Raw genomic sequence first — 25741 nt, 5'->3', positions numbered from 1 at the left:
AAGAGTGAAGCCTCTTAAATCCTAGGCACTGATCCGCTCACACAACATACACATGCACGTGTGCATGGGCGCCTCTGACCAAAGCAGGCATGTGGGTGAGTCCAAGGTCAAGGCCTGGAGAAACACAGTCCACCCCTGATGAGGCTGTGGCAAAGGTGCGAGTCCAGAGAAAGGTGAAGAGTTGGGGCCAGTGGTTCAGTCTGTCAAACTCTCCCATCTGGCTCAGATGCGCAGAACCAGGAGCAAAAGGAAAATAGTAGTAATAACAATAGCAGCGATTAACCTTCATTGTGCTTAGCACTTAATGTATGCTGGGTGCAGTGATAAGTACTTTAGGTGGATTCTCTAATTTTATTCTTCATTTTTACACTGGATGATTATCATGCCGTTCCATCATAGGGAAATTGCAGATTACAGAGCTTAGTGCCTCTCCCATGGTCACAGAGCCAAGAATTGCTTAAACTAAGATTTGAACCCGGGCAGTCTGACTTCAGATCCTGCACTCCACTGCACTGCAGTGAAACCTCCTTCATCTCATCCGTTCATATTCCTAGAGATCAGGAACTGTTACCCTGGAGTTGTCTGGTATCATGCTTGTCACCCTTAGCCAAGACATCTAAACATGTGCTGTGTTTAAGGATGAGTCTTGGTCATGCTTGTGGATACCAGATTGATATTATTCTTCTTATACCTAAGGGCAGTTCTGTTTGCAGAATTTATTCCAAGTAAAATTGGAACTGAAATGATTTTTTGGAAATTAAAAGCAAACATCTTAGCTTCTTTATGGGCAATAACTTAAGCTCAAGCAGATATTGGAGAGTAGGTTTAATATGTATATCCATGTTTGTGTAAGTGAGCATCTCCTTACCTAAGCAGTTTCTAACCGTCTTGTTTCTTGAAGAAAGATTTCACTTTCCATTTATGTAAATTTCTTTCCTGACACTGGTCTGCTGAGTCAGACAATCACACCACTAAAAACCACTGGACAGCATATTTATAGCTGATCTTAAACAGTAAGAGGCATCAATCATGAATTTAGCCTTATTCTGAATGTTTAGTATCCATTTGTCTTGTTTACTTTTTGCAGAGTAAAGGGTAGAGGACTAAGCTTTGCTCACAAGAAATCTGATTAACCAGAAAAAGAGAGAAAGTATCTTTTTATTCTTCTTCTGCTGTTGCAATAATCCACTGTTACTCTTCAGAAAATTGCCACCTGTTCTGTGATTCAGGATTATGTCTTACAAAAATTGTTTTGAGACTTTGTTCCTGTCCCTATTTGAGAAGATACAAACGTAACAGACTGCAGTGTCCCTGGGGCAAAGGGGAGATAGGCATGGGGAACATCCACTTTAGCATCTGGCCCTAGGTTTTTCCCTGAAATCAACAAAATAATCTTTCTGCCAGAGCGCAATCTTTTTCTCCTGGCCCTTTGTACCACTAATTGGTTCTCAAGGTGTTTTTCCCTTTAGGGAAGGTGGATTTTTGAAGACTAAACTACTTTGAAAAGTATGACCAAATTCTTCCTGTGGATTCTGTGTGCTGTATTCTCCTGGGGGCTTCTGTTGGTATAAACAAAGAGAGGCTACTTCTTGCCAGATGCAAAAGCCCCGAACCACTGTGTGACTGTGACTATAATTGAGGGCCTCTTTCTTCTTTCTTTTCTCTTTTTATTTATTTGTATTGTTTTTATTTACCTCTTGGGCTACTGCTTTCTATCATTTCCTTTCTTATTTGAGTTATTTCTAATGGAGATGTAAATCTCTGTTTGAAAATGAAAGCACCTGGTTCTTCTAGAATTCCCTCTTGGAAGTGAATTCCTCTCACTCGAGGGGCAAACTGAACAATATTTGTACTCTATTCAGAGTTATCCAAATGCATAATCTCATTAATATTTAAATTCCACTCTGCATATCAAGAAGTAAATCCCAGAACTCTTCCCCACTTGTGTCAGGATACAACATCTGCCATTTCAGACCCCTTCAGCCCACGGAGTTCTTGGTGGACCCTTCTGAAGCATCATTTTGAGCTCTGCTTTTCAAAGTACAAAGTGACCATTGACCTCAGTAGCCAAATATGACTGAGTATTGATGCCAATTTGCTTAAACAGTAACAGGCATTGCATGTTTGTAGTTCCGTTTTAGTTTCTGTCATTCTTACTGGGCATTGGCCGCTGAAAGTACAGGGTAATTGCTACCAGAACCCAAAAATACTAGATAGAAGTCTATGGGTTTAATGTCGTATGAACCAAGACCTGAGTGGCACAATGAGGTTCTTGAGGATGCTTTTCTAAAATTCCAGTTCTGTGATTGGAATTTAAAGTGAATGTGGTGGTGTGATTATTGTTAAATGAAAAGCAATATTGTCTCTGTTGCAGTTAGAAAAAAAGTACCTTGAGAAGAATACTCTCCTTTCCCCAAATCCACATAAAAATTAGCTTTTCCTTTCCTCCACTAAAGCACACACGTCTTGATGATAGGTTTGAAGACCTTCAATATTCTCGTCCTCACTGGCTAAACATTTTGAATTCTGAGATCAGTGGCTTTCTTTTGCTTTGATTTTCATGAACTATAATAACTGAATTTTTAAGAAAAAATGCATTTTTACATCTAATGATTATAATAACTTAAGCTGCCTATTTCTCTTAGTTTCTACCTTAAAAATAAATCACTTTTAGGAAAATAATATAACTAGGATAGTGATATTTTTAAAAAATTGAGATAGAATATTAGTATGCTGTAGTAAGAATAAAAATCTCATGGAATCTGTTATATTAATTCTGAATGACATTTTTTATTTGAATATACAGACTTTGGGAGTAGAATATGTCCTACTGAAACCTTGAAATAATAAAGTAAAAATTAAAATTTAAAGGCAATTTTTGCTAAGGGAAAAAATATCATGTGTCAGATTATTTAAGATCTCTTAAATAGAATGGATTTAAGAATACCTGTTTTTCTCTAGAAAATTAATTAGCCAGGTTTGTGCTTAATAAATACTACTTGATGATGATGAAATTAAATGAAAGAAAAATGCCTGACATAGCTAATTGCAAATGCATGCACTCAGAATATGAAATAGACATAATTTAAGTAATTTGATTCTAGTGTGCTTAGGAAATTTGGAATACTCCCTCTGAGAGAGGCAGAATTTCATAATCTACACTATTTAGGATGAGGTAAAAGAAAAAAATGATTTAATACAAGTAATCTCCCTATTTTGAAATGGCTAAAATGTGAATTTTTAGAGTGAATATACACAGTTCTAGAATTTCTGGGAATATAGTGCTTGATCCTGAATCTTCATGTCTCTTCATAACCTGGAACAGTTAGCGGCAGTCAAGCTACTCAACAGGAGTCCGGTAGGAGTTCCCAGTGTGAGTCACTTCCAACTCCATCTCTACTGGTATCTATAAATCATGTGGTAGATCTATAATTAATGAATTCAAAGGAAGTTACAAGGGACAGCTCTTAAGGAACACTAAATGTTACATGATTTCTTCAACTACCCATTCTTCTTAAAATTGATAAATGTTTTCTGCTGGTGGAAAACCATAACAATTGTTACCAGCAGTCACGTCTTCCAGGTTTTTACCTCTGACCGACAGACCCTACACTCAAGGATGTCAATCGCTCCATTGCAGATCCTCAACTGTGGGAAGCCAAACTCTGACATTTCATCCTGACCACAAAAATGTGATACATTTTATGCATACCTAAAAGCAGGAACCTTGCCTGGAAAAATTCATAATCACTGTGTATCCAATAAGAATTTTACCTTAAAAATGAAATTATTAACCTAAACACGAGAACAATATTATCTATTGTTATGCTAATTATTTAACCCAATTTCCCTTTATTAAAAAAAACAAAAATGTTGGCATATGTTAATTCAGATAGTCAGGCTCATCATTTAATGGTGTCTCTCCAGTAGCAACAATTTTATAAAGAGGTACTATAACATTATTTTTAAAATCTCACAATATCAGCTTAATTAATCATTGCTTTTCTTGCTGATCTTTATCACTTACACATTTTTATTTTATGCATGGAAATCAAATAAGAAATCCATACCATGCCAGATAAAATTTTGGAAACCTACATCATTTTGGAGTGTATTTTGGACTCCATGATTATCTCCATGGGCTGAAAGAAATTGTAAGAATTGGTAGTCTTAATCAAAAAGGAAACTATATTCTATGAAAGTTGATATACCATGATGATGATACTTTGACTCTGAAGATGTACCTTTCACCTGTAAAGCTATAGTCACCTTCATTATGGGTATTTATAGAACAGATATATATTCTATATATATAAAGAGAGAGAGAGAAAACTTATATGTATTTATATATATTTACTATATATTTTTAATATTTATCATATGTATTTATATATTCATATATATAACTATATTCATAACATGATCCAAGTTTTGTCCTTGGTACTTTGCTTTGGACCCATTCTTCCAGTGACAAGAATTTAAGCAGTTTTAGCACAAACAAGAGTATAGTTCTTTTTTTTGTTAATTAAATAAGATGATTTTCAATAAGTTGAAAAGGCCTCAGATTCTAGCCTGGTTAGGCACTCATGGCAGAATCTTCTTAACTCATGTAAAACACATATGCCTTAATAAGCTTTTTATTATCCAGTTTCCTAGGCCAAAGTAAACCAAAAACAGAAAATCAGGAAGGAGATAAGAATATATGGCGAGGAAGCTGAAATGACAGGAAGCAGAAGTGTCAGATAAGCACAAAATGCTATTACTGCGTAGTAGTCCAGGGAATATTTGTGATAACTCTTTAAGTCAGTGCTTCTCAAACTTTTTTTGCTGAGGGAATTATAAGAATCGGTAATGAGTATAGTAGAGTCTATAAGTTGGGATATATTTATGCCCTGCATTTTTCCAGAGGGAGCTTAAAATGAAAGAATTATAATACATTTTGAAAGTATTGGAATGGTTTTGATTATATATATATTCTGACGTTCTAAATAATATTCTTCTGTTATCTTTGGCAAAAACAGTTTCAAATACCACAAATACCAAGTAAATGGTATAATCCTGAGACTTCACCAGTTTGCTACATAATAATGGAGTGAAGCTTTTAAAACAATATTGAATTAAATGAGTAAATTTAAATTTTACAGTCATTGAGGAAGTGACTATTGGGCCAGTACACAGGAAGTAATCAAGCTTCACTTCTAGAAGTCTAAAGGTTCTGTGAACATGTGATGGCATATTCAGGCCAGCCTGGGTTCGTGAATCTCTCACAGTTACAGTTTGTTACATAAACCATTTGTTCATTGTAGATGAAACTTATACCAGGTCCAGAGCACCAGAATGAAAGGTTTTTCAAGTGACTCGACTTAGCATGCACTTCTTGAGCATCTCTAGTGGGTTCTGCAATATATAGTATAGACCGGAGATCAGGAACTTAAAACAACTCATTCTATAATCTAGGAAACTGGTGGCATAATAAGTTAAAAATATGAACAACTCTCATATGATAGAAGTATGGTAGATGAATATTATTAAAGTATCGTAGGTGTTGAGATGATGGAGCAGTTAATCCTCTCTATGGAGAAATCTATGAATGGAAGGCAGTTGCTGAGCCTTGTTTTGAAAGATAGATATTCAGTGGGTGAGTAGGAATGCAAAGGACATTTTGGACAGAAGGAGAAATACAGGCCATGTCACCATGGTGTCTACCCCAGAATACAGTGTCTTGTCCCTGGAAAATAGAGCTCTTACTTGGGAAGAATTGGCTCTGTTCATATTGGTTGAAATTGTGTTAGGACAGATGATGTAAAATGTTGATTAATGTAGGTAGATACTCTTCAAGACAAGAACATATATGCTTCTAGTCTTACCAGCTTTCTTTATTCCCCTTCTTTGTTTTAAAAACTGTACTTTAAAATCTTGATTTATTCTTTTCCTTTCATTGCTATTGTTTTTAAATGAAGTCAAATGATTTCAATCTGGAATGCAAAGTTCTCTTGTAGGTTGGATTTTTTTTTTTTTTTTTTTGCAAAAATATGGTAGGCAGATGTTGTCATGGAATGATTTTAGGGCCTTGTGAAGGATTTGTTCAGGACAATCCTTTCCTTCAATCAGGTGTCATCTTGCCTGGAGTTCCAGCCCACTCTAGGGAAATCCTGCTCGGCAGTCTGAAGTCAGGCTTTGGGATTTGGGCTCTGGGTGTTGATAATATCCCAGGAGGCTTTACTGAGGGCCCCATTAGAAACATGCAGAGGCAGGAGCCGGCATCTGGTCATGATTAATCCTCTCAACACCCTGGCCTAATGCGGACTGGCCTTGGGTTCCAGCCAGCTACTCCCAAGAAAAGCCAGCCCACTCTCTCATGCTTGTTTCATGTTTTGCAGAGGCTAGTTCTTTGCTTAGGCTTCCTTACTCTCCCTTCTGTGTTCATTGGAACTTCAGAGGTAAAGGGACCTTACAAAAAAATTAGCCAAAAGAGGTGGATTAAGCCATACAACGTCACCAGTAATCATCGTAGAGGTAGTACCCGGGCACCACTGACTACAACAGGTGCTGAAATATAAGGTCACTAGACGCCCTGGAAATTGTGGATATACTTCAGTGGGCATATGGAATATCCTACAAAAATATATGACTGCCCCCATTACAAAGAATTATCTGGTCCAAATGTGCAGCTGTGGAGAAGCTGTGGTGTAAATATTTTTAAGAGGTGAGAATCTGTAGCCTTTATTAGATTCTCAAAGGAATCTAAGAGTCCATAAAAGTCAAGAATTACTAGCAAAATAGTTGGAAACGTGGCCTTCAGAGTGACCCAGTCCTAGTTCAAATCTGCTTTAGAATTGTGACTTGTAACAATGCATTTAACTGACCTAATTCTTGGTTTCTTTTTTATAAAATGAGGGCAACAGTCCCCAATGTATAGGATTGTTGTAAAGATTAAATCGTCTAGTGCACATAATGGGCTTAGCACAATGACTACCCAAAGAAGAAACTCATTAAATAATTATTGTCATTAATAATTGTAATGTCTTTAATCATCTCTAGAACTCTGATCTTAGAAGCAACATAGCATAACAGGTACATGTCTGACTCAGAGACAAGGACACCTAGCCATGCTAATAACCTTTGACAAATCATTTTATCTCTTTGACTCTCCATTTCTACATCTCTTAAATAGTGGAGAGTAGTATTTCTCTCACAGGATTGTCGTGAGAAAAAAATGAGAGAGCATATACAAAACATTTGCATAAAGACTGGCCTATGTTAGGTGCTTAGTAAAAGGGAGACGGTAATTCTCAAACATCTTGTCTCCTGGGCCACTCATCCTATTGCATTAGAACTGGGTTAGGGCTGATGAGATTTGAAGCAATCCCAGGACATGGAGAAGACCTAAATCTTGTACCAGTTTTTATTTGTCCTCAGGTATCCTAAGGAAGTTACTTTTTATCTTTACTCTGTTCTCCTTCCTCTTTGGGGAACTTCCTTTACTCCCTCCTGCTTGAGGATGGATAGAGTTGGTTATGGGGTTGACCAGAGATGAAGAGTATAGTTGCCAGAGGTGAGGAGTCTTGTTAGTTAGGGGCCTGATGGCAGTAAAATAGGAAGGAAAGTGTCTTAGTCTGTTTGGGCTGCTTTAGCAGACTGCCATAATGGGGTGGCTTATAGAAAACAAGTTTATTTTTCCCAGTTGTGGAGGCTGAAGTCTAACATCAAGGCGCCAGCAGATACAGTGTCTGGTGAGGGCCCATTTCAGATTGATAGATAGCCATCTGCTTTCTGTACCTTCACATGGCAGAGGGGGTGAGGAATCTCTCTCAGGCCTGTTTTATATGGGCACTAATCCCATTTATGAAGGTTCCCTCCTAATAACCTCACATATTTGAAACATATGTATTTGGAAGAGGGGTGGGGGGGAGGGACACAAGCATTCAGTCTATAGCAGAAAGGGATTTTTTTTCTTTAACAGACACAAGCATGACCCAAATTACAATGAAATAAATATTCTAAAATTACTGAGTTTTATCCCCAGATAGTTGAAATCACTTCTATAAAATGAGTTGATGAGAGTTAGCATTCTCATGTCTAAGTATGCACTTAAACATAGTATTAAAAGAAAAAGATAAAACCATAAAAAAGTGCTTTTCTTGGTCAAAATTATCCCAAAGCATACACAATTTGTTTGGGACTTGGATACAGCAATATACAATTGTGAAGGATATTTAATGAGTCTGAGTTAGAGATATTTAATGAGCTTCCCATTGAATCACTTTCATTTTTGATCAAGCCCAGACATGGGTATGCATTTATGTCCTTATGGCTAGAGAGGTGAACAAATTGTCTCCTGCTTCTGCAGAAGAAGACAGTTGTCCTGCCATCCCCCAGCACAAGCACCAGTCACCATATCTTCTGCCATCTGACTCTGGATTTTGTATCAGGCTCTCTTCCAGGAGACATCTGGTGACATATTGTCCTCGCCGGTTTTGAATGTTTCTTTCTTGAAGCGTTACTTCTTTAGGAACTAGTCACCATCATCTATGTAGCAGAGAGAATGGTTAGGAATGGAGAATGCTAAGAAGCCAGGACTTGGGCTCTTCTGATCTAGCTCTGACCCTAACTAGCTGAGCAAGTCCCAGCCCATGGGGAAGTGCCTTCTCTTAAGATGAGTTCAATGAATGGCTTTGCATCCTCTTTGAGCATTACATTATTTATCTGTACAGAAGAGGTTGGACAAGATGATCTCGAAGGACCTATCAAGCTCTAAGTTCTGTGATTATATTCTAAATGTTAGGACAACATGGCACTTACTGGCATCACCATTAATGAAATTACCCATCATTTATCTTATACAGAGAAAGCACACACCAAGAGCAACAGACCAGCCAAGCCTGAAAATGAGAGTGTGTGGATTTTTATCATGCCCACAGCTCTCTAGTGATGCTTGTGATAAATGTGTATGTCTTCCAAAAAAAAAAATCCCAGCTGCCCCAGGGTGACCTGACCTGCCTTTTTGTTTGGGACTTGGATACAGCAAACATGTTCTACTTCAATGTAGTGCTCTGTGTGCTTGAGACTTGGAATGTAGCTAGAAATGAAAGTTTGTGCTTAGTACCTGTTCGTAAGAGATTATTTTATCAAAAAAAAAGTCCTTATATCTCCTTATCTCTTATTTACCTCTTCACATAGACCTTGCCCCATACTTTACAGAGAAGGTTCACATGAGGTTACCAGGTGGAATCTCACTCAGATTTTATTTCCTCCATCCTAGAGATACCCATAAAGCTTCAATCTTTATCTTTCTTCATATCATAGAGGAAGAGGTGTTCTGCCAAGACTAAGCCTCTGCAAATCCAATGCTAGACCTCATTTCCTGTTAACAGGGCGAGGATCTTGATCCAACTCTTCTGCTTCCTCCTCCTCTTTAAAAATCTTACATCCGATTTTTAGTGACCCTCCCAGCCTCCTTCTCAAGACTCAATCCATTAGTCCTCCTTCCACTAAAGGCCAAAATAAACCAGAATGATTTCTCGAGTTGTGTCTCAGTTCACATGACTAAACCATTAAGGTTGTTTTTGTTTTACCCTGTTCTGTGTAACCTTAACCTCAGTCTTTCTGTGCCCCACTCAAAATTAGATCATAGAAATGGAGAGATTTCTTTCTTGTTTGGCCTTTCCTGTAAATCTCATTTCCAGATTTGCTCCAAATTAGGGTAAAGGTTAAGTGGAGTGGGAAAACAAGAGGAAGGGAGGGGACATCATGCTCTGTGGAGGCAGTCCACTCAGACGTTTTCCAGCTCTGATCGAACGCCCTTCTGGATCGATCTCGTCGCCTTGACATCCCACTTTCTTCATTCAGGAGCATATGGTCCTTTGGGCAGCCTCTGCAAGCCTGCGCACCCTCACCAGCAGGTGGCACGTGCAGTGCGTCTCCATCACGGCATTAGCTCTCCAGAGCAGCTTTCACCACTCACCCTTTCCCCTGCTGTCAGCGGAAGAACTTCCTCTGACCATCTGCTACCGAATTAGTCAAAGTTTATCAACTTGTCTGCAGGATTTCTCTCCCAAAGCTGCACAGTTGGTCCTATTGTTCATTGTATGCCTGGTTTTCTCATTTCTTAGGGAAGTTTTATTCTTTTGTATTTTATTCTCTTAACTTGAACATGGATCCCAGATATTTACTCCTGTAAAAACTCTTCAGTATTTTCCTTTCCTATTTTAGAGTTGTACAACTGTAGTCTAGAGACCAAATAACAAAGAGAATTCTAGTAGGGAGACTGAAGAGCCAAAGTGCATGATATCAGAACTGGGGTCATTGTGTCTCTGGTTTGCTTTTGTGACCTGGGCAAGTTGCAGCCCTTCCCTGCCTCAGTTTCTTTATCTGTAATGTGAATAAAAGCATTGTTCTAGTTCTTGAGTTCTGTGAGAATCACTAGAGATGATTTATGGAGGAATTCTCCAGGAAGGTAACTTGTCATACAAACCTCCTGGTATTTTGGTTAAGTTTATTAGCTGCAGTGGCATCATAACATTCCTTTTTTTAAAAAAAAAAAAGATTTTATTTATGTATTTGAGAGAGAGCGAGCACGAGTGGAGGTAGGGGCAGAGAGAGAGGGAGAAAGAAGCAGACTTCCCGGAGAGCAGGGAGCCCGATGTGGGGCTCGATCCCAGGGCCCTGGGATCATGACCCGAGCCAAAGGCAGATGCTTAACCACTGAGCCCCCCAGGCGCCCCTACATCATAACATTCCTAAAACTGCGCCTGTGCCTCGTAGTGAGAACTTTCTACCCTAGCGTGAAAACAGGTCTAAGGCATGTCCCTAATCTGACTGTCAGTATTTTGAAGATTTTTCACTCAAGGCTGCCTGTGGGGGAGAGGCACTGTGGTCCCCCCCCAAGTTCTTTTGTTGGCAAGATGGCACCCTAGTCTGTAGCTTGTGTGATGCTGGCTGAAGATGACTAGTGTCTAGAAGTGATTCAGACTGGAGTCCAGGCTGCCGATCCACATGTTGAGCTTCTGTGCACTTTGTAGTATGTGGTTTCCTGAAGATTCTGGGTAAAAGTACTCATCGGTCAGAGCCTCCTTGCAAAAAAAGCTTGACCGTCTCCTTTGTCGCGCTTTTTCTGCCAGAAGACATCATAGCAAATTGGTCCCTCACCGCACACCTCTGTGTTCTTTTGCACACTAGCAGACTAGCAACTTTTTGGTTGTATTAGAGAAAATTACATGAGTTTTTTTGTTTTTTGGTTTTTTTTTTCAGCACAGTTCAACAGAGCTAGTGGTGAGATCTAGGAGACACATTACCACAGTCAAACATGCAACATTTAAGCATAATGTCTCTCTGTGCCTGCAAATGCAAGCCCTTGTTTCAAGTGATGTGGCTACTTCCTTTTGTTTCCAAACCCCCTTTCCATGAGCCAGTATGGTCCCTGCCAGAGAAAATGGCAGAATCGGGCTAGGTTAGCATGCTTGCCAAAGATTTAGGTAGAGATATTATACAAATGTCTAAATTATTGCAGCTTGGGACTCTGAGATTTCAAAAACATACTTTCACACAGTTCATTATTGTTAGTATTTGTGACTATTTGATAAGCTCCAGAACCTTGTTCTGCCATAGAAAATAAATCATTCCTAATGGCTGGGTTGTTGTTTTTCTTCTTTTTAAACTTGAACTTTTTCTGAAACAGCCATCCATCATCACCATACTTTTCTCTATTTAATACTGTTTTTCTTCCCTCTGCCCTAGGATGGTCGTCTGCGGATGAATGACCAGCTGATTGCCGTTAATGGGGAATCTCTTTTGGGAAAGTCCAACCATGAAGCTATGGAGACACTGAGGCGATCAATGTCCATGGAAGGAAATATTCGAGGGATGATCCAATTGGTGATTCTGCGGAGACCAGAGAGACCACTGGAGGTGATGCATATCTTTAGTTCCCTCAGCAAATTGCCCAGATGGCCACCTAGAATATGCAAATTTCTGTCCCTTAGTATCATACTTACTCTGAAATTTTGGAAAAATATGCCCCAGAAGGGCTCTGATGGATTTATGTGGCAAACACGTGGTTGTATATTACAGGTGTAACTAGAAGGTATAAGAATGTGCATATAAAGGAAGAATTTTTCAAATGTAACAGGTCCATATTTTCCAGTTTTTTTTTCCCCCAGAAATTTCTAGAGCTTTGGCTTCATTCATATAATAAACTATTAAACTATATAGCATCTTTATATACTTTTTGATTGAGGTGCTTATAGTGTCCATACTTTAGAAAGTTCTTAATCAGATGTATACAGCGCTTAATGTGAAGATTGTTATAATGCAGTACATTTTCCCCCAAAATGTTCACATGGATAATACAGACCTGGAACTTAACTAATTTAAAATTTGGTCTGTTAAGCAAGCTGCTTGCTTCATGTTATTAAATAAATGTTTTTTAATTAAATAAGTATTTTTACAGTATTTTATCATGATTTTTTAGGGATTTTTTTTTTAACGTAAGAAGTATTTCTGCCTACCCATGAAGTGTAAGCATAAAATATTCTTGAATGCTGATATCCCTAAACATTTCACTTACATACAACTATATTACATTTATATTACACAATTATATTATTAAATTATACAAGTATATTAATATATTTATAATATAAAATATTCCTAAAACATTATTTTCTATTATATATGAAAAATAATTATTAAATGCTCCTAAAAATATTTTAAGAAAAGATAAGAAGAAAACAGTTGATCATAGTTAAGAGTTAAGAAAAACATGAGAACATTACACAAATATTCTCTGAGGACAAGTAATGTTCGTGTAATACAGTAAAAGGCAGTTAACATAGAATACTGTTAATAACACACTAACATAAAATATTAGTTTTAATAACATGTTCAACTTAAAAATAAAAAAAGAGAGGATTTTTCAAATTAAACAATAGTAGAAGGTAGTTGAAATTCATAGTAGTTAAAAGGTTAGGCTCTAAAGTTTTGGATTACTTGAGTAAAAGTCCCAGATTGTCCATTTTCTGGCTATAACTGAGTGCTCAGTACTTGCAGATGACAGATACTGTTGTCTGTTTTATCCCTTAATGTATCCTCATTTCCCAGCACACAGTAGACACTTAATAAATACTGTCGAATGAATGAATAAAAGATGCATCTGAGACCTACTTTATCTGAGAGGGTCAGCTGAAGTAGTAAACTTATAAACTATATCTCACTTCGTTATATTATCAGCTATTGGAAGAGAGTAACTGTACCTTTTTACTCTTCTGTACATAACCTTGTAAATGTTAAATAAATGTAAATTGGCCAATTACTGGAGACTATATATAATGAGCCAACTCGTTTTCAACATTTGTGTCTGCTTAAGTGACAGAGAGGCTTCCATGAATATTTAATGGATTTTACTTATGTACATAGTTATAAAACCCTTATCTGTTGCTTCCATCCATGATGGAATTGGCTCCTTTCTGGTTTAATTTGATTCTTACTCTAGAGCCTTGGGATTCATGGTACCCAGTTGGATGGGATAGGTGTGAAGGATGGCCCGTGGGCCCCTAAACCACCCCTCTGTGCATCTGTGTATTAAAGATTTCTTGGAACAAAGACATTCAACTAAGAGAAAAGTCTGGACGGCACTGCTGTAGAGTACCACACCTGTGCAAATAGCAAAAGTTAAGGGATAAAGAAAAGAAAGAAAGAAAAAATGAACACGGTTGTTAGGCATTTTATGTCTGCTACCCCTCCCCTTTCCTAATTTCATGTCTTTCTCTAAAACAGGCGCGTGCCTGGTGGGTAAACATTCTGTATTTGGGCTCATCTAGTAGAGACGTTTTATCATTTACATTCTTCTTCATTGCACCTATTTCCACTCTCCAACTCTGAGGTGGGTTGACAATTAATCCATCAGAAGAAAGTACTAAACTTTCGGTTTGTTGCCCATCTTCAGAAGTGTTTTATTAATATAGTTCACTAGGAAATTAATTGGGAATTAAGAAATGGGACAAAAAGCAATTTTGATGAGGACACTTAAACAAGGTCCCTTTTTAGTTTCCCTAATATTTACATGCTTTCCATGGGGAATGAGCAGGCACTTGATGCTCTCAGCTATCAGAATCTCTGTGGTACCCACGAAGATTAAAGAGCGTTTTTGTCTTATGAAGACAGCAGCCTCTAATGTACAACTAATCTTTATTAAATTGGAAAAAAAACAAAAACAAAAACACCCATCTGCAGCTATATGATCTCCCAGTTGTGTGTTTGTGTCAAAGTGTATGTGGTGCACTCCTGCTTGTGGTGTCTTCTCCTGCGGGGCCGCTGTCACCCTCAGGTACAAGAAAAAGGCAGCGTCACCGGGAAAAAGGTCTCAGCACTGCTCCTACATGCAGGCAAATCAATTAGTTAGATTTGGCAAGAATACCAAAATGGTTACTTGAACATTATATTGATATAAAAAAAAATTGAAGAAGCTACTTAAGAAAAGTCAAAATATATAGTTGTTGGAGTATTTTCCCACATTACCCAGATGTACAAGATACGTAAACAGTTTTGATGAGGACCTCGTGAAGAATACATAATGAGTCCTTGATGGAATCAAAATCATTTTAAACAGAACCATGTTTTTCAAAGGATGAGCCTGAGGTTCAATTGTAATTCTATTTGAGCCTAGAGACTTAGTATTAAAAAATGGGTTATGACCTGTTTTTTCCCCCCTTCCCCAAAACATTTCCCTCCCAGCTACAAGCTCATCTCGGTAGAAGCAGAATATGTTTAAAAATCCATTATATTTTTTATTGGCTGGGACACTAATGGAGGGCTCCACGACAGCCCTATTTTTACAGGCTGAATACTTTAATTAGGCTGGTTACTGATCAGTTGTTGGGATATCGATTGTGTCATTTATCAAAGAGCTAGGAAAGTGGAAATTTTTTTTTTTTTTTTTTTGGTTCTTGTTGTTGTTGTTAAAGCACAAGGCTATGTGCAGTCAGTCCTACCTCTCCTGCCTGCCGGGGCTCTGGCTTTAATTTAGGAGTAGTTTGCTGAGTCTGGTTTGACTAGCAGCACAGAGGCAGAGGGTAACACTGCGTGTGGGCAAAGTGTTATAAGCCTCGACAAGAAGCCAATAGACCTTCAGCAGCTGAAAATATTTTAATTATTAAGAATGCATAAATTGAATGTTTTAAATATTTTGTTTAGCAGGATACCAAGTTTGTGGAACTGAGAGGAAAGTATAATAAAATTGTTTGGGCCAAATGCTTTGCTCCGAAGTGAAGAGCTTTTGGAGATCAGATCTGTGTTCTGTATGTAGCCTGTTCCTCTCACAAATGGTCAGGCGGGGGCGCCTGGGTGGCTCAGTCAGTTGTATGGCTGCCTTGGGCTCAGGTCATGGTCCCAGGGCCCTGGGATCGAGCCCCACATTGGGTTCCTTGCTCAGCGGGGAGCCTGCTTCTCCCTCTGCCTCTGCCTGCCACTCCCCTGCTTGTGCTCTCTCTTTCTCTGTCAAACAAATAAATAAATAAATCTTTAAAAAAACAAAACAAAACAAAAACAAATGGTCAGGGGCACAACGGTGAGATGGCTTCCACATGACTTCCTTGAAATCTGTTAGAAAGACACACAGTCTAAGCAAGAGCAGCCCCCAGTTCTGTGTGCCTCAGTCCTCTTGAACAAACAGCTGGAGCCCTCTGAAACTGGCCCCCCGCTACCTCTTCACACCCGTGCAACATGCTTTGTGGGCTGTTACTCTGGATACAGCCATTTTGAGGACACTATGAATTTGTCTGCAGGCTGTCAACATCCAAATAGGAGGGGAAAATACCAAAAAGTGGGCAAAAGCTCAGGAGGACCACTGTCTGGTATTGTCACAGAGTTTGTTTTAGCTTCTGGCCAACAGACTCAGTGTCTGCAGCGGGATACACTCATGGCATTTGAGTGGCAAACCTGCTTAGGTTCTGACTTGTCCTAGAGCATATGCACTTAGTCGCTGAGGGAGAGAGAGAGAGGAACCAGCTGGTTGGCAGAAAAACACCCTTGGCATGGACCGTTATTCTTGTGTTGACACTGTCACAAGCTGTACTCCCAGATGGAAGAAAATTTGAAAGAAGCCATTTGTAAGTGGGGGGAAAGAATAATAAAGTTAATCCTCTTTGGTGTTGGCTATGAGTACTCCCAATCCTTAGCACCACATTGTCAGTATTTTTTGTATTTCGTCTTCAAAGATCTTTTAACTGATAAGGCCATTTTGATTTTCCAGTTGAGTGTGTACGTGCAGTAGACTTTTGGAAGATCATTCATAAATAGATCATTCTCCTACTTTGCTTTCATTGACCAGGTTCGAACATATTAAAAAAGCAAATGTAATTTTTATTTTTATCCCTTAGGAGCCTGCAGAGTGTGGGGCATTTTCTAAGCCATGCTTTGAGAATTGTCAAAACGCTATAACCACCTCCAGGAGAAATGATAATAGTTCATTGCATCCATTTGGCACTTACAGTTCACAAGACAAACAGAAAGGTAAGAGTCTGACCATTTCCATCTACTGCAAATGGCGTGAGAAAACACAAGACTATCTTAAAAAAAAAAAAAAAGGACTAAGGGAAGTTAATTACACTAAGTGCAGGCTTTGTTACTCTGAGTCATGAACACGGAGAGATGATGGGTGGGAGAGCTGACTCAGAAGTTGTGAAGCAGATTCCTGGCATCGCCTCCAGTTTAAGTGACAGTTTCTATGCTTGCTGCCCCAAACACGGAGGATGATGTGTGAAATAAGCCAAACAAAAACAAAATGGCAGAATGGAGAAACAAAATGGCAAACTGTTATTTTTTTTTTTAACAATCTTTTAATTATTGGAAGTTACCAAATGTAAATAACTATTAAACTTAAAAAAAATGTATGGACTAGTATTAAACCATAAGATGATCATAACATGATTCACAGATTGTAGGAAGAGTGTGTTAAATACCATGAACCGAGACTATTGTTTAACAGTTGGAATGCTCTTATTATTCCCTTACTACATTGTCTTTCCCTTATTATCCTGTACTAGTGGTTGCATAGTAATCTGTTGAATGCAGGTACTATTTATGTAATCGATCCCTTATTTACATTTAAGATGTTACCAAAATTTAACTACATGGGAACAAGTTCTAAACTCTGAGAACTCCATCAGAACAGGCTTGTACCTCTCAGATTCCTCTAGAATTAAATTGTTTCATCAGAATGGGATGCTGTTTTTTTCCTCTGACTTCGTCCATTTTAGTGAGTAGCAACAACAGCTGTGGCCATTTATTTATTAAGTGTTTACTGTCTGTTAGAGTCTGTGTTAAGCAATTTACATGCACACTGGAAGTGGGTAATACTATTATCCTCATTTTACAGATGAAGGAATAGAGAGTAAATAATTAACCCAAGACCACATACTTGATCTGTGCAGAGCCTGGATTCAGCCCCTATCTCTCTGATTCAAGTTCACTCCTTAAACCACAGCACAGACCTTGTCTTACATTGGTCTCTTGAAACTGTTGAAGTCCTTTCACCTGATACCAAGAGTGTCATTAAAAGCTCACTTGACTTTGTATCAGATAAAAAAAAATACTCTGTCTTTTCTCGTCTTCTTTAAGAAATTAAAATTTGTCTTGACAAAGCGAGATCTCTTTCTGAGACCTTAAATCACAGTAGGAGGAGAATCTGGGGAAGGAACAGCAAGTTTTCCACAGACTAGAACAGCCTTCTCTCTACCGTGCCCATATAGTGATCAAGAACATTGCCATGTGTATTAAAATATCTAGGCTTTACATAATTTGATTGGCGTTTAATTCTCAAGCAACATGACAATCCAAGTTAAAGGTTTTATTCCTAATTATACCAGTGACATCCAAAGGAGTAGTGGGCATGTTATCCCCTATCTTGTTTCATTTTTTTTTAAAGATTTTTTTTTTAATTTTTTTATTGTTATGTTAATCCCCATACATTACATCATTAGTTTTAGATGTAGTGTTCCATGATTCATTGTTTGTGCATAACACCCAGTGCTCCATGCAGAACGTGCCCTCCTCAATACCCATCACCAGGCTAACCCATCCTCCCACCCCCCTCCCCTCTAGAACCCTCAGTTTGTTTTTCAGAGTCCATCATCTCTCATGGTTTGTCTACCCCTCCGATTCCCCCCCTTCATTCTTCCTCCTGCTATCTTCTTCTTTTTTTTTTTTTCCTTAACATATATTGCATTATTTGTTTCAGAGGTACAGATCTGAGATTCAACAGTCTTGCACAATTCACAGCACTTACCAGAGCACATACCCTCCCCAGTGTCTATCACCCAGTCAGCCCATCCCTCCCACCCCACCCCCCACTCCAGCAACCCTCAGTTTGTTTCCTGAGATTAAGAATTCCTCATATCAGTGAGGTCATATGATACATGTCTTTCTCTGTTTGACTTATTTCGCTCAGCATAATACCTTCCAGTTCCATCCAGTTCCAGTTCCATCCGTCGTTGCAAATGGCAAGATCTCATTCCTTTTGATGGCTGCGTAATATTCCATTGTGTATATATACCATATCTTCTTTATCCATTCATCTGTCGACGGACATCTTGGCTCTTTCCATAGTTTGGCTATTGTGGACATTGCTGCTATAAACATCGGGGTGCACGTACCCTTTCGGATCCCTACTTTTGTATCTTTGGGGTAAATACCCAGTAGTGCAATTGCTGGATCATAGGCTAGCTCTATTTTCAACTTTTTGAGGAACCTCCATACTGTTTTCCAGAGTGGCTGCACCAGCTTGCATTCCCACCAACAGTGTAGGAGGGTTCCCCTTTCTCCGCATCCCCGCCAACATCTGTCATTTCCTGACTTGTTAATTTTAGCCATTCTGACTGGTGTGAGGTGGTATCTCATTGAGGTTTTGATTTGGATTTCCCTGATGCCGAGCGATATTGAATGGGCAGAAGACATGAAAAGGCATTTTTCCAAAGAAGACATCCAAATGGCCAACAGACACATGAAAAAGATTTTATTTTTTAAGTAATATCTATACCCCGCGTGGGCCTCGGACCCACAACCCTGCGATCAAGAGTCACACGCTTCACCAACTACGCCCGCCAGATGCCCCTCATTTTTAATAACTATAAAATATTGACACTGGAGTGGTAATTACATGGAGTATTTTTAGAGGACATCGAGATAGGGAAATGGGACAGTATCTCTAGAAGGGCCAACAAAGGCCAAAATAACGAAACTATAGAACTAGTTAAAATGTAAGGATATACACGGAAAAAAAAATTCAAATAATAGAGTCCAGTCGAAGCACATGCTAAAAATAAAATGTCATAATTCTTTGAAACTTCAATAGAATGTTTTGAGTTTGTATTTCCACTGAACAGTTAGGTCCTTTGGGTACGTGTGGCCACAAACAACCACTGGGAGTCTCTGTCTGTTCTCTTCCTCTTGAGACTTACCTCCAGGTAGAACAACATTTTACACCGTGAAAAACCATGCAGGTCAGCTACCTACAAGGTTCCTGCTGTACTTCCTCCCCCCGTGTCAATTTTCCAAGGTGACAAAAAAATCCAGTTCTTTTAAGAAGTACTGCGCTGAACATTATTTTTCTTTAAAGCAGGAAAAATCTATTGCTGTTATTTCCTTGTAGATCTGTTATACAATATTCAGTTAAAGAATTAGGCCTATCAAGGTATAGACTCATTAAATTTTAATCGTAAGAGACCTGTAGATGAAATTCTCTTACTTTTATGTAAGCCTATTGACTTAGAGATAAGAATATATATAATAGGGCGCCTGGGTGGCTCAGTTGGTTAAGCGACTGCCTTCGGCTCAGGTCATGATCCCGGAGTTCCGGGATCGAGTCCCACATCGGGCTCCCTGCTCGGCGGGGAGTCTGCTTCTCCCTCTAACCCTACCCCCTCTTGCGCTCTCTCTCACTCTCTCTCTCTCTCTCAAATAAATAAATAAATAAATAAATAAAAAAAAGAATATATATAATAGAATTTGTGAGCATGATGCTGGAGAAGAATATCATGATCATCATCTCTTTGTCATACTAAAAACATTTAAAATTTTGGGAACCATTGAGAGTTTCTGAGTTTCAGTTGCACATGAGGTAGCAAGAGGCCAGTAAGCCTCGTGAAACCTGAGTGTTAACTCAACACGACCAAGTTTTTTAAGGAGCCCCTTCAGAAAAGCAAGACTGAGTTGACAAAATGTAATGTCTAGTGTGGAAAGGAACTTTTACAGCCAAAACATTCACTTCTTTTTTCTTCCCTTTTTCCTTTCCTTTGTATATTTAAAAATCCAATGTTGATATGCTCGGTTCCATCTATTTTTGTAATAATAGTACATACCACCCACAGTTCCTTGGTTATTTTTTTATATATATATATACACATACTCCTGTCAAGCTGTTACAGGGAAAAGGCATTTTTAGAACTAATGTTTGTAGAAATTGTAACACCAGAAAATTCACATTTGTGTTGGAGAATTGCTAGCAATGCCTGTAGTAGAATGAGTGTGGTGCCCCAAATGGTAAGGGGTCAGGATGGGGGCTGTGTCCCAACAGTTTAGTTATAAAATCCTATTAAGCATTTAAATGGTAATAAAGAATATGAAATACCAACACTGTATTTTCTGAAGAATTTTGCTGCTAGATCTCACCCGTGGCCAAGTAATGGTTAAGTAATAGTAATAAGCACCATTTGCCTCTGGTTTGTTATTAGTTCTCTTTTCATTGCTCTCGTCTCCCCCTTTTGTGCTCTATTCCTGCTTCCCCTCCCCTTTCAATTCTACTGCACCCCAGCCCCATGTGTGAGTCACCCATTGCCCTAAGTCTACTCAGGATCACCATCCAGGAAGGGCTCCTGGAGGACTTCCATCCCCACCCCAAATCAAACCCCTTCGGTTGTGTGTCCTGTCTCACTGGATCCATGTTCCCTGGGGTCCTTTGGGCAGACACATAATGTATAATTATTCCTAACGTGCCTTCTCTGGGGAAACAGCATGTGTCCACCCCTCTGTAGCACGTAAGGCATTCCCTCTGGAGTGGTGATCAGAAATTGAATTATTCTTTTCAATTTGCCTGATGTTTACTGGATACCTCCATTGTGTAGAATACACCATCAGGGTTTCAAAAAAGAATACAATGCTGTTATAGCCCTCAAGAATAGGCTTTAAAATTTTTTCTAATTAAAAAAAATCAAAAACAAGGGGTCATCAAATTTTATCTGTAAAGGGCCAGATAGGTTAGGCTTTGCAGGCCAGGGGATCTCGGTCTCAGCTCTGCAGCTCTGCCGCTGTAGTCCAAAAGCAGCCATGGACAGTAGGAAAAGAATGAGCATAAATGCTCAATGAAACTTTATGTACAAAACCGAATGGCGGGCTTGTTTTGGACCAGGGCCATAGCCCGCTGAGCCCTTGTCTAAAGTTGCAGTCCCTTTTCACTCTTCTTTTCTGATCTGACCCTAGCAGGATGGAGTCTGTAAAACAAGTAACAACAATTAAAAAAAAAAATGATTAAAATAAGGGTTATTGGGTCATGAAGTAGTTACTTGAGGCTGCACTGTCAACATTCACAGGCATATATATAGGATGACCATCAAAACTTAACCTTGTACATGTGATGAAATCCAGAAATATTATTTTTTGGAGAAAAGAATTCCATATTTTCACACTGATAGAGGGTTAATAGAGGTGTTTGGGCCAAGAGAAAGAAAAATTCCTTAAAACATCTGAACATGTTTAAAAATATACCATGGATAGAGAGTCAACAAAGAAGATATTTGCCTCTGTACCTATAGATACTTAAAAATATGTAGATTGTTCATGTGGATGAAATAAAAATTAAAGGTAACAGGTACCTGGGTGGATCAGTTGGTTAAGCACCTAACTCTTGATCTTAGCTCAGGTCATGATCTCGGGGCCTTGGAATTGAGCCCCATGTCAGTCTCCCTGCTCAGGGAGGAGTCTGCTTGTCTCCTTCTCCCTCTGCCCCCCGCCCCCCAGTGCAATCTTTCTCTCTCTCTCAAAAAATCTAAAGGTAACAATTGTAATAAAACTTGAAGAATCCAGAGAAGATGCTGAAGAAGAGGAGGGAGAGGAGAAAGAGGACAAGGAGGAGTTTCTCCATAGTCCAGTAAGAGAAATAGATATAGATACATAGATGATAGATCGATAGCTCATTGCAATAGCAGCATGTGATAAATGTTATAAATGGAGTAATTTTCCATAATATTAATAGATAAACCCCAAATATCAGGGGATAAAGACAGTGAAAGTATTTTTCTTGTCTTATCACAGCCCAGTGAGGTGTGGTAGCAGGAGGATGGGAGCTGTGCTCCCTGCAGTGATGGAGGACCTGGGTTCCTTCCATTGGTAGCTGGGCCATTTTCTAGAGCCTCATCCCCTCCTCCTTGCAGCTGGGAGATGGGACAGGTGGAGAGAATGTACCCTTTCGTAACCACTGATACTGGGGATGTCAATGACCAGAGCAACTCACATGCTATTGGCAAGAACAAGTCTAGGGACAAAGAAGGCTGGGAAATGGGGTCTGTATGTGCAGGAAGAAAGGAGGGACACAGATAGAGTGAGCACTAGTATTCTCTGCCACTGTTATAAAAATACTGAGGTGGATCTTGAGAGAAGGGTGGGACTTTGATGGTTGGGACTGGATTTTGCAGTTATGTAAGCAAACACACTGAGGCAAGAAGGCCCAGGCTTGTGGTTGGGGAACAGTAAGTAGTCTTGGGTAGCTAGTGTGTGATAAGGAGCTGACGTTGCCTGCTAGGGGCGAAGACCTTTATTCTCTAGGCTGTTGTGTGCAACTGAAATGTTTCTGAGAGGCCAAGGATACATGATCATGGCTGTGTTTATCACCAGTGTGAAAGATGGGCTAAGAAGTTGAGGGTGGAGAGATTAGAGCCAGTGGAAAATGTTTGTCCCAATATGTCCCTTGTCTCCAGTTTACAGTGTATTCTTCTGTTTCTCTCAGCAAGTCTCTGGCTGCCTGATTGCCACTGTATTACCAATTCACTAGATCACTTGGGTGGGAGGCGGTGCAGGGGGACAGTGCTGACTGCCTTCGCTCACCACACTTCTGTACCCTGGTCACCCTGCCTATCAGAACTCCTGCGTCCAGCCTCCTACCCAGGGACATGTCAGCACTGCTAGAACTACCTCCATATCCTACTAGTCCCTGGAGCAGAGCGTGGAACAGGGTTCTCCATAGAAGAACCAATGGGATGCGTTTGTATTTATATGTATTTAATGTATAATAGACATTATATTATACATCGTATAACATATAATATAATGTATAATATATAATAATATATATGACATATACGTAAGAACATATAATAACTGATATAATGAGACTTATTATAAAGAATTGGCTCACATGATTATGGAGCCAGGCAAGTCCCAACAACTGCAAGGTGAATGAGCAAAGCTAAAGACCAAGCAGAGACAACGGTGTAGTCCTGCCCTGAAAGCCAGCAGACTCAAGACCCAGGAAGAGTCAATATTTCTGTTTAAGTCCGAAGGGCAGGAAAAAGCTAGTATCTCAGTTTGAAGACAGTCAGGCAGGAAGAATTCTCTCCTACTCAGAAGAAGGTCAGCATTTTGGTCCTACTAAGGCCTTCAACTGATTGGATGAGGTTCACCCACATTATGGGGGGACAATCTACTTTACTCTGTCTATTGATTTAAATGCTAAGCTCACCCAAAAAACAACCTCCCAGACACACCCAGAATAACGTATGATTAATTATCTGGGTACTTTGGGCCCAGTCAAGTTAACCATAAAAGTAACCGTCACACCTGGCATGTGGGCAAATCAAGCAGGTTCTTTTACCAGCAACATTTCACAGGGGTAGGGACACTTTTCTCTTGTTCCAGCAATCAAGACAAATAGGGTCCACCTTTTACCGAATCTCTCACTGTAATAGATACACAGTAGAGTTTAGGGGGTATAGAAGAATAATCTTTTAGTTGCTTATTAGCACTTTGCATTTATAAATCTGTGTGAATATGCACCATCTTATATAATTCTTATATTCCTCTAATGAAGCTATTCTCATTCCCACTTTATAGATTTCAAAAACTAACACTTAGAGAAGTTGAATAGTTGGGCCAAGTTCACAGAGTAGTGGGAGCCATGACTGGGGACCTGGAGGCCTTGCTGCACAAACTTGACTCTCCCCCAGGCTGCTCTCTCATGCTTTTCATATGTTCGTTAGTGCTGGTAATAAGGATGAGCAGCAGATGACATAATGTACATAATGCTTAGCACAATGTCTGGTACACGATAAGATCTCAACAAACCTGCTTGTTAGTGGTTGTAGTAAGATTCAGGATACATGTCTAGTTCTTCCAGAGTAGAAGAGATTGAAAAAGTGTACATTTTAAGTAGGTGAGAAAACCAGGTCTGACCCTAGTCTTTTGCTTCCAAGGCCTCAAACCCACGTATTTCCATTGTGGCACAGATGCAAAAAGAGTATTTTTTCCCCTCTACCATCTCTAAATGGTGAGTTAGATATAAAGTATCTCATGTTTGGGGTTTTTTTTTAAAGTACTTTTTGTCACTAAGGCAAATACCTAAATCACCACATAACCCAGCGTATTCATGAGAGAGTCTTGTTTACAAAACCATTAAGGCATGAAAGAGATGGCTTTGTTAATCTTCCACAGAACACGCGTCATGAGCTACTGTCAGCCTTCCGTAGCTGGGAAATGATATTCAGGGTGCACGGTTTTGACTTGCCTTGGGTTGCTGCTAATAGGGTAAAAACCTATTAGCAGGCTTAGATTTCCTCACCCAGGGCTGCCTTAGCTCCCATACAAATCCTGAATCAGTTCTGTAGGAGGACTTATTGATTTCAGGTTGGTTAATGTGTTGGTGCAGATGGCATCTGTGAGATGGACCGAAAGAAAGCCAGGCACCAAATAGCTCTGCCTCCCATTGACCACAGCTTCATTGGTTCTTTGTTTTTTAGAGCTATTCCTTCCCAGTGACGGATGGGCTGAGGCTGAGGTCCCGCCTTCTCCACCACCACATCCCATTCTGGAACTGGGCACTGAAGATTACAGCCACAGGTACTGATAAAATGAGAGCTCATCAACGTTCCCCAGTACAGTGTTTCTAGGAAAACCCAGCAACCTGATTTTGACTCTGTTTCTTTCCAGAATGGAAATCTCATAGCATCTATAATACCTTTTCAGTGAAAACTCCTCATAGCTAAAATTAATAGTTTAGAATGTTCATATTTTGCTTCCTGGAATTTAAGATTCATCATATATTATAAAATATTTAAGAAAATTGTTGAACTTTCTTTTATCATGTTGAAAAACCAGAGAACTCAAAAGGTTCTATGGGAAGGTATAAAACAAAACTGAGAGGACATAAAGCTTAGTTGATTTTTTTTTTCATTTGTAATTGGCAAACCCTAAAGATATTTTAAAAATAAATGTTCCAAGAAAGTTAATGGAATCTAAAAATTAAAGCAACACCATATATAATCTAAAATATTGAAAAGAGTGCCCAATATTATATCCACTCTGTAATAGAAACCAAAAAATCAATAATTTTTAGAATCTCACAAGCATGAGAGAGAGAGATTTACTAAGTATACGCACCATCTGACTAGTGGAATTCATAGATTTCGTTCTTCTGATGAGTTTTAAAAATCATTGACTTGTCCCTTTGCTATTTTCTGTATTTATTATGGCTGTTAAAAACTGT

At 39.1% G+C, this 25741-nt stretch overlaps 1 protein-coding gene across 1 annotated transcript in view; it reads left to right on the top strand.

Moving 5' to 3' along the window:
- PARD3B (par-3 family cell polarity regulator beta) overlaps positions 1–25741 on the top strand; it is a 999887-nt gene that overhangs the window by 591107 nt on the left and 383039 nt on the right. The window contains exons 12-14 of the mRNA XM_032403913.1: positions 11737–11907; positions 16374–16506; positions 24996–25095. Of these exons, the coding sequence (XP_032259804.1) occupies positions 11737–11907; positions 16374–16506; positions 24996–25095 (404 nt within the window). The remainder of the gene's footprint in view (positions 1–11736; positions 11908–16373; positions 16507–24995; positions 25096–25741) is intronic.

This window comes from Phoca vitulina, unplaced genomic scaffold (genome assembly GCF_004348235.1).
Source record: "Phoca vitulina isolate PV1807 unplaced genomic scaffold, GSC_HSeal_1.0 scaffold1, whole genome shotgun sequence".
Classification (NCBI taxonomy): Eukaryota; Metazoa; Chordata; class Mammalia; order Carnivora; family Phocidae; genus Phoca; species Phoca vitulina.
The sequence above is the reverse complement of the archived record's forward strand: the minus strand, read 5'-3'. Positions and strand labels throughout refer to the sequence as shown.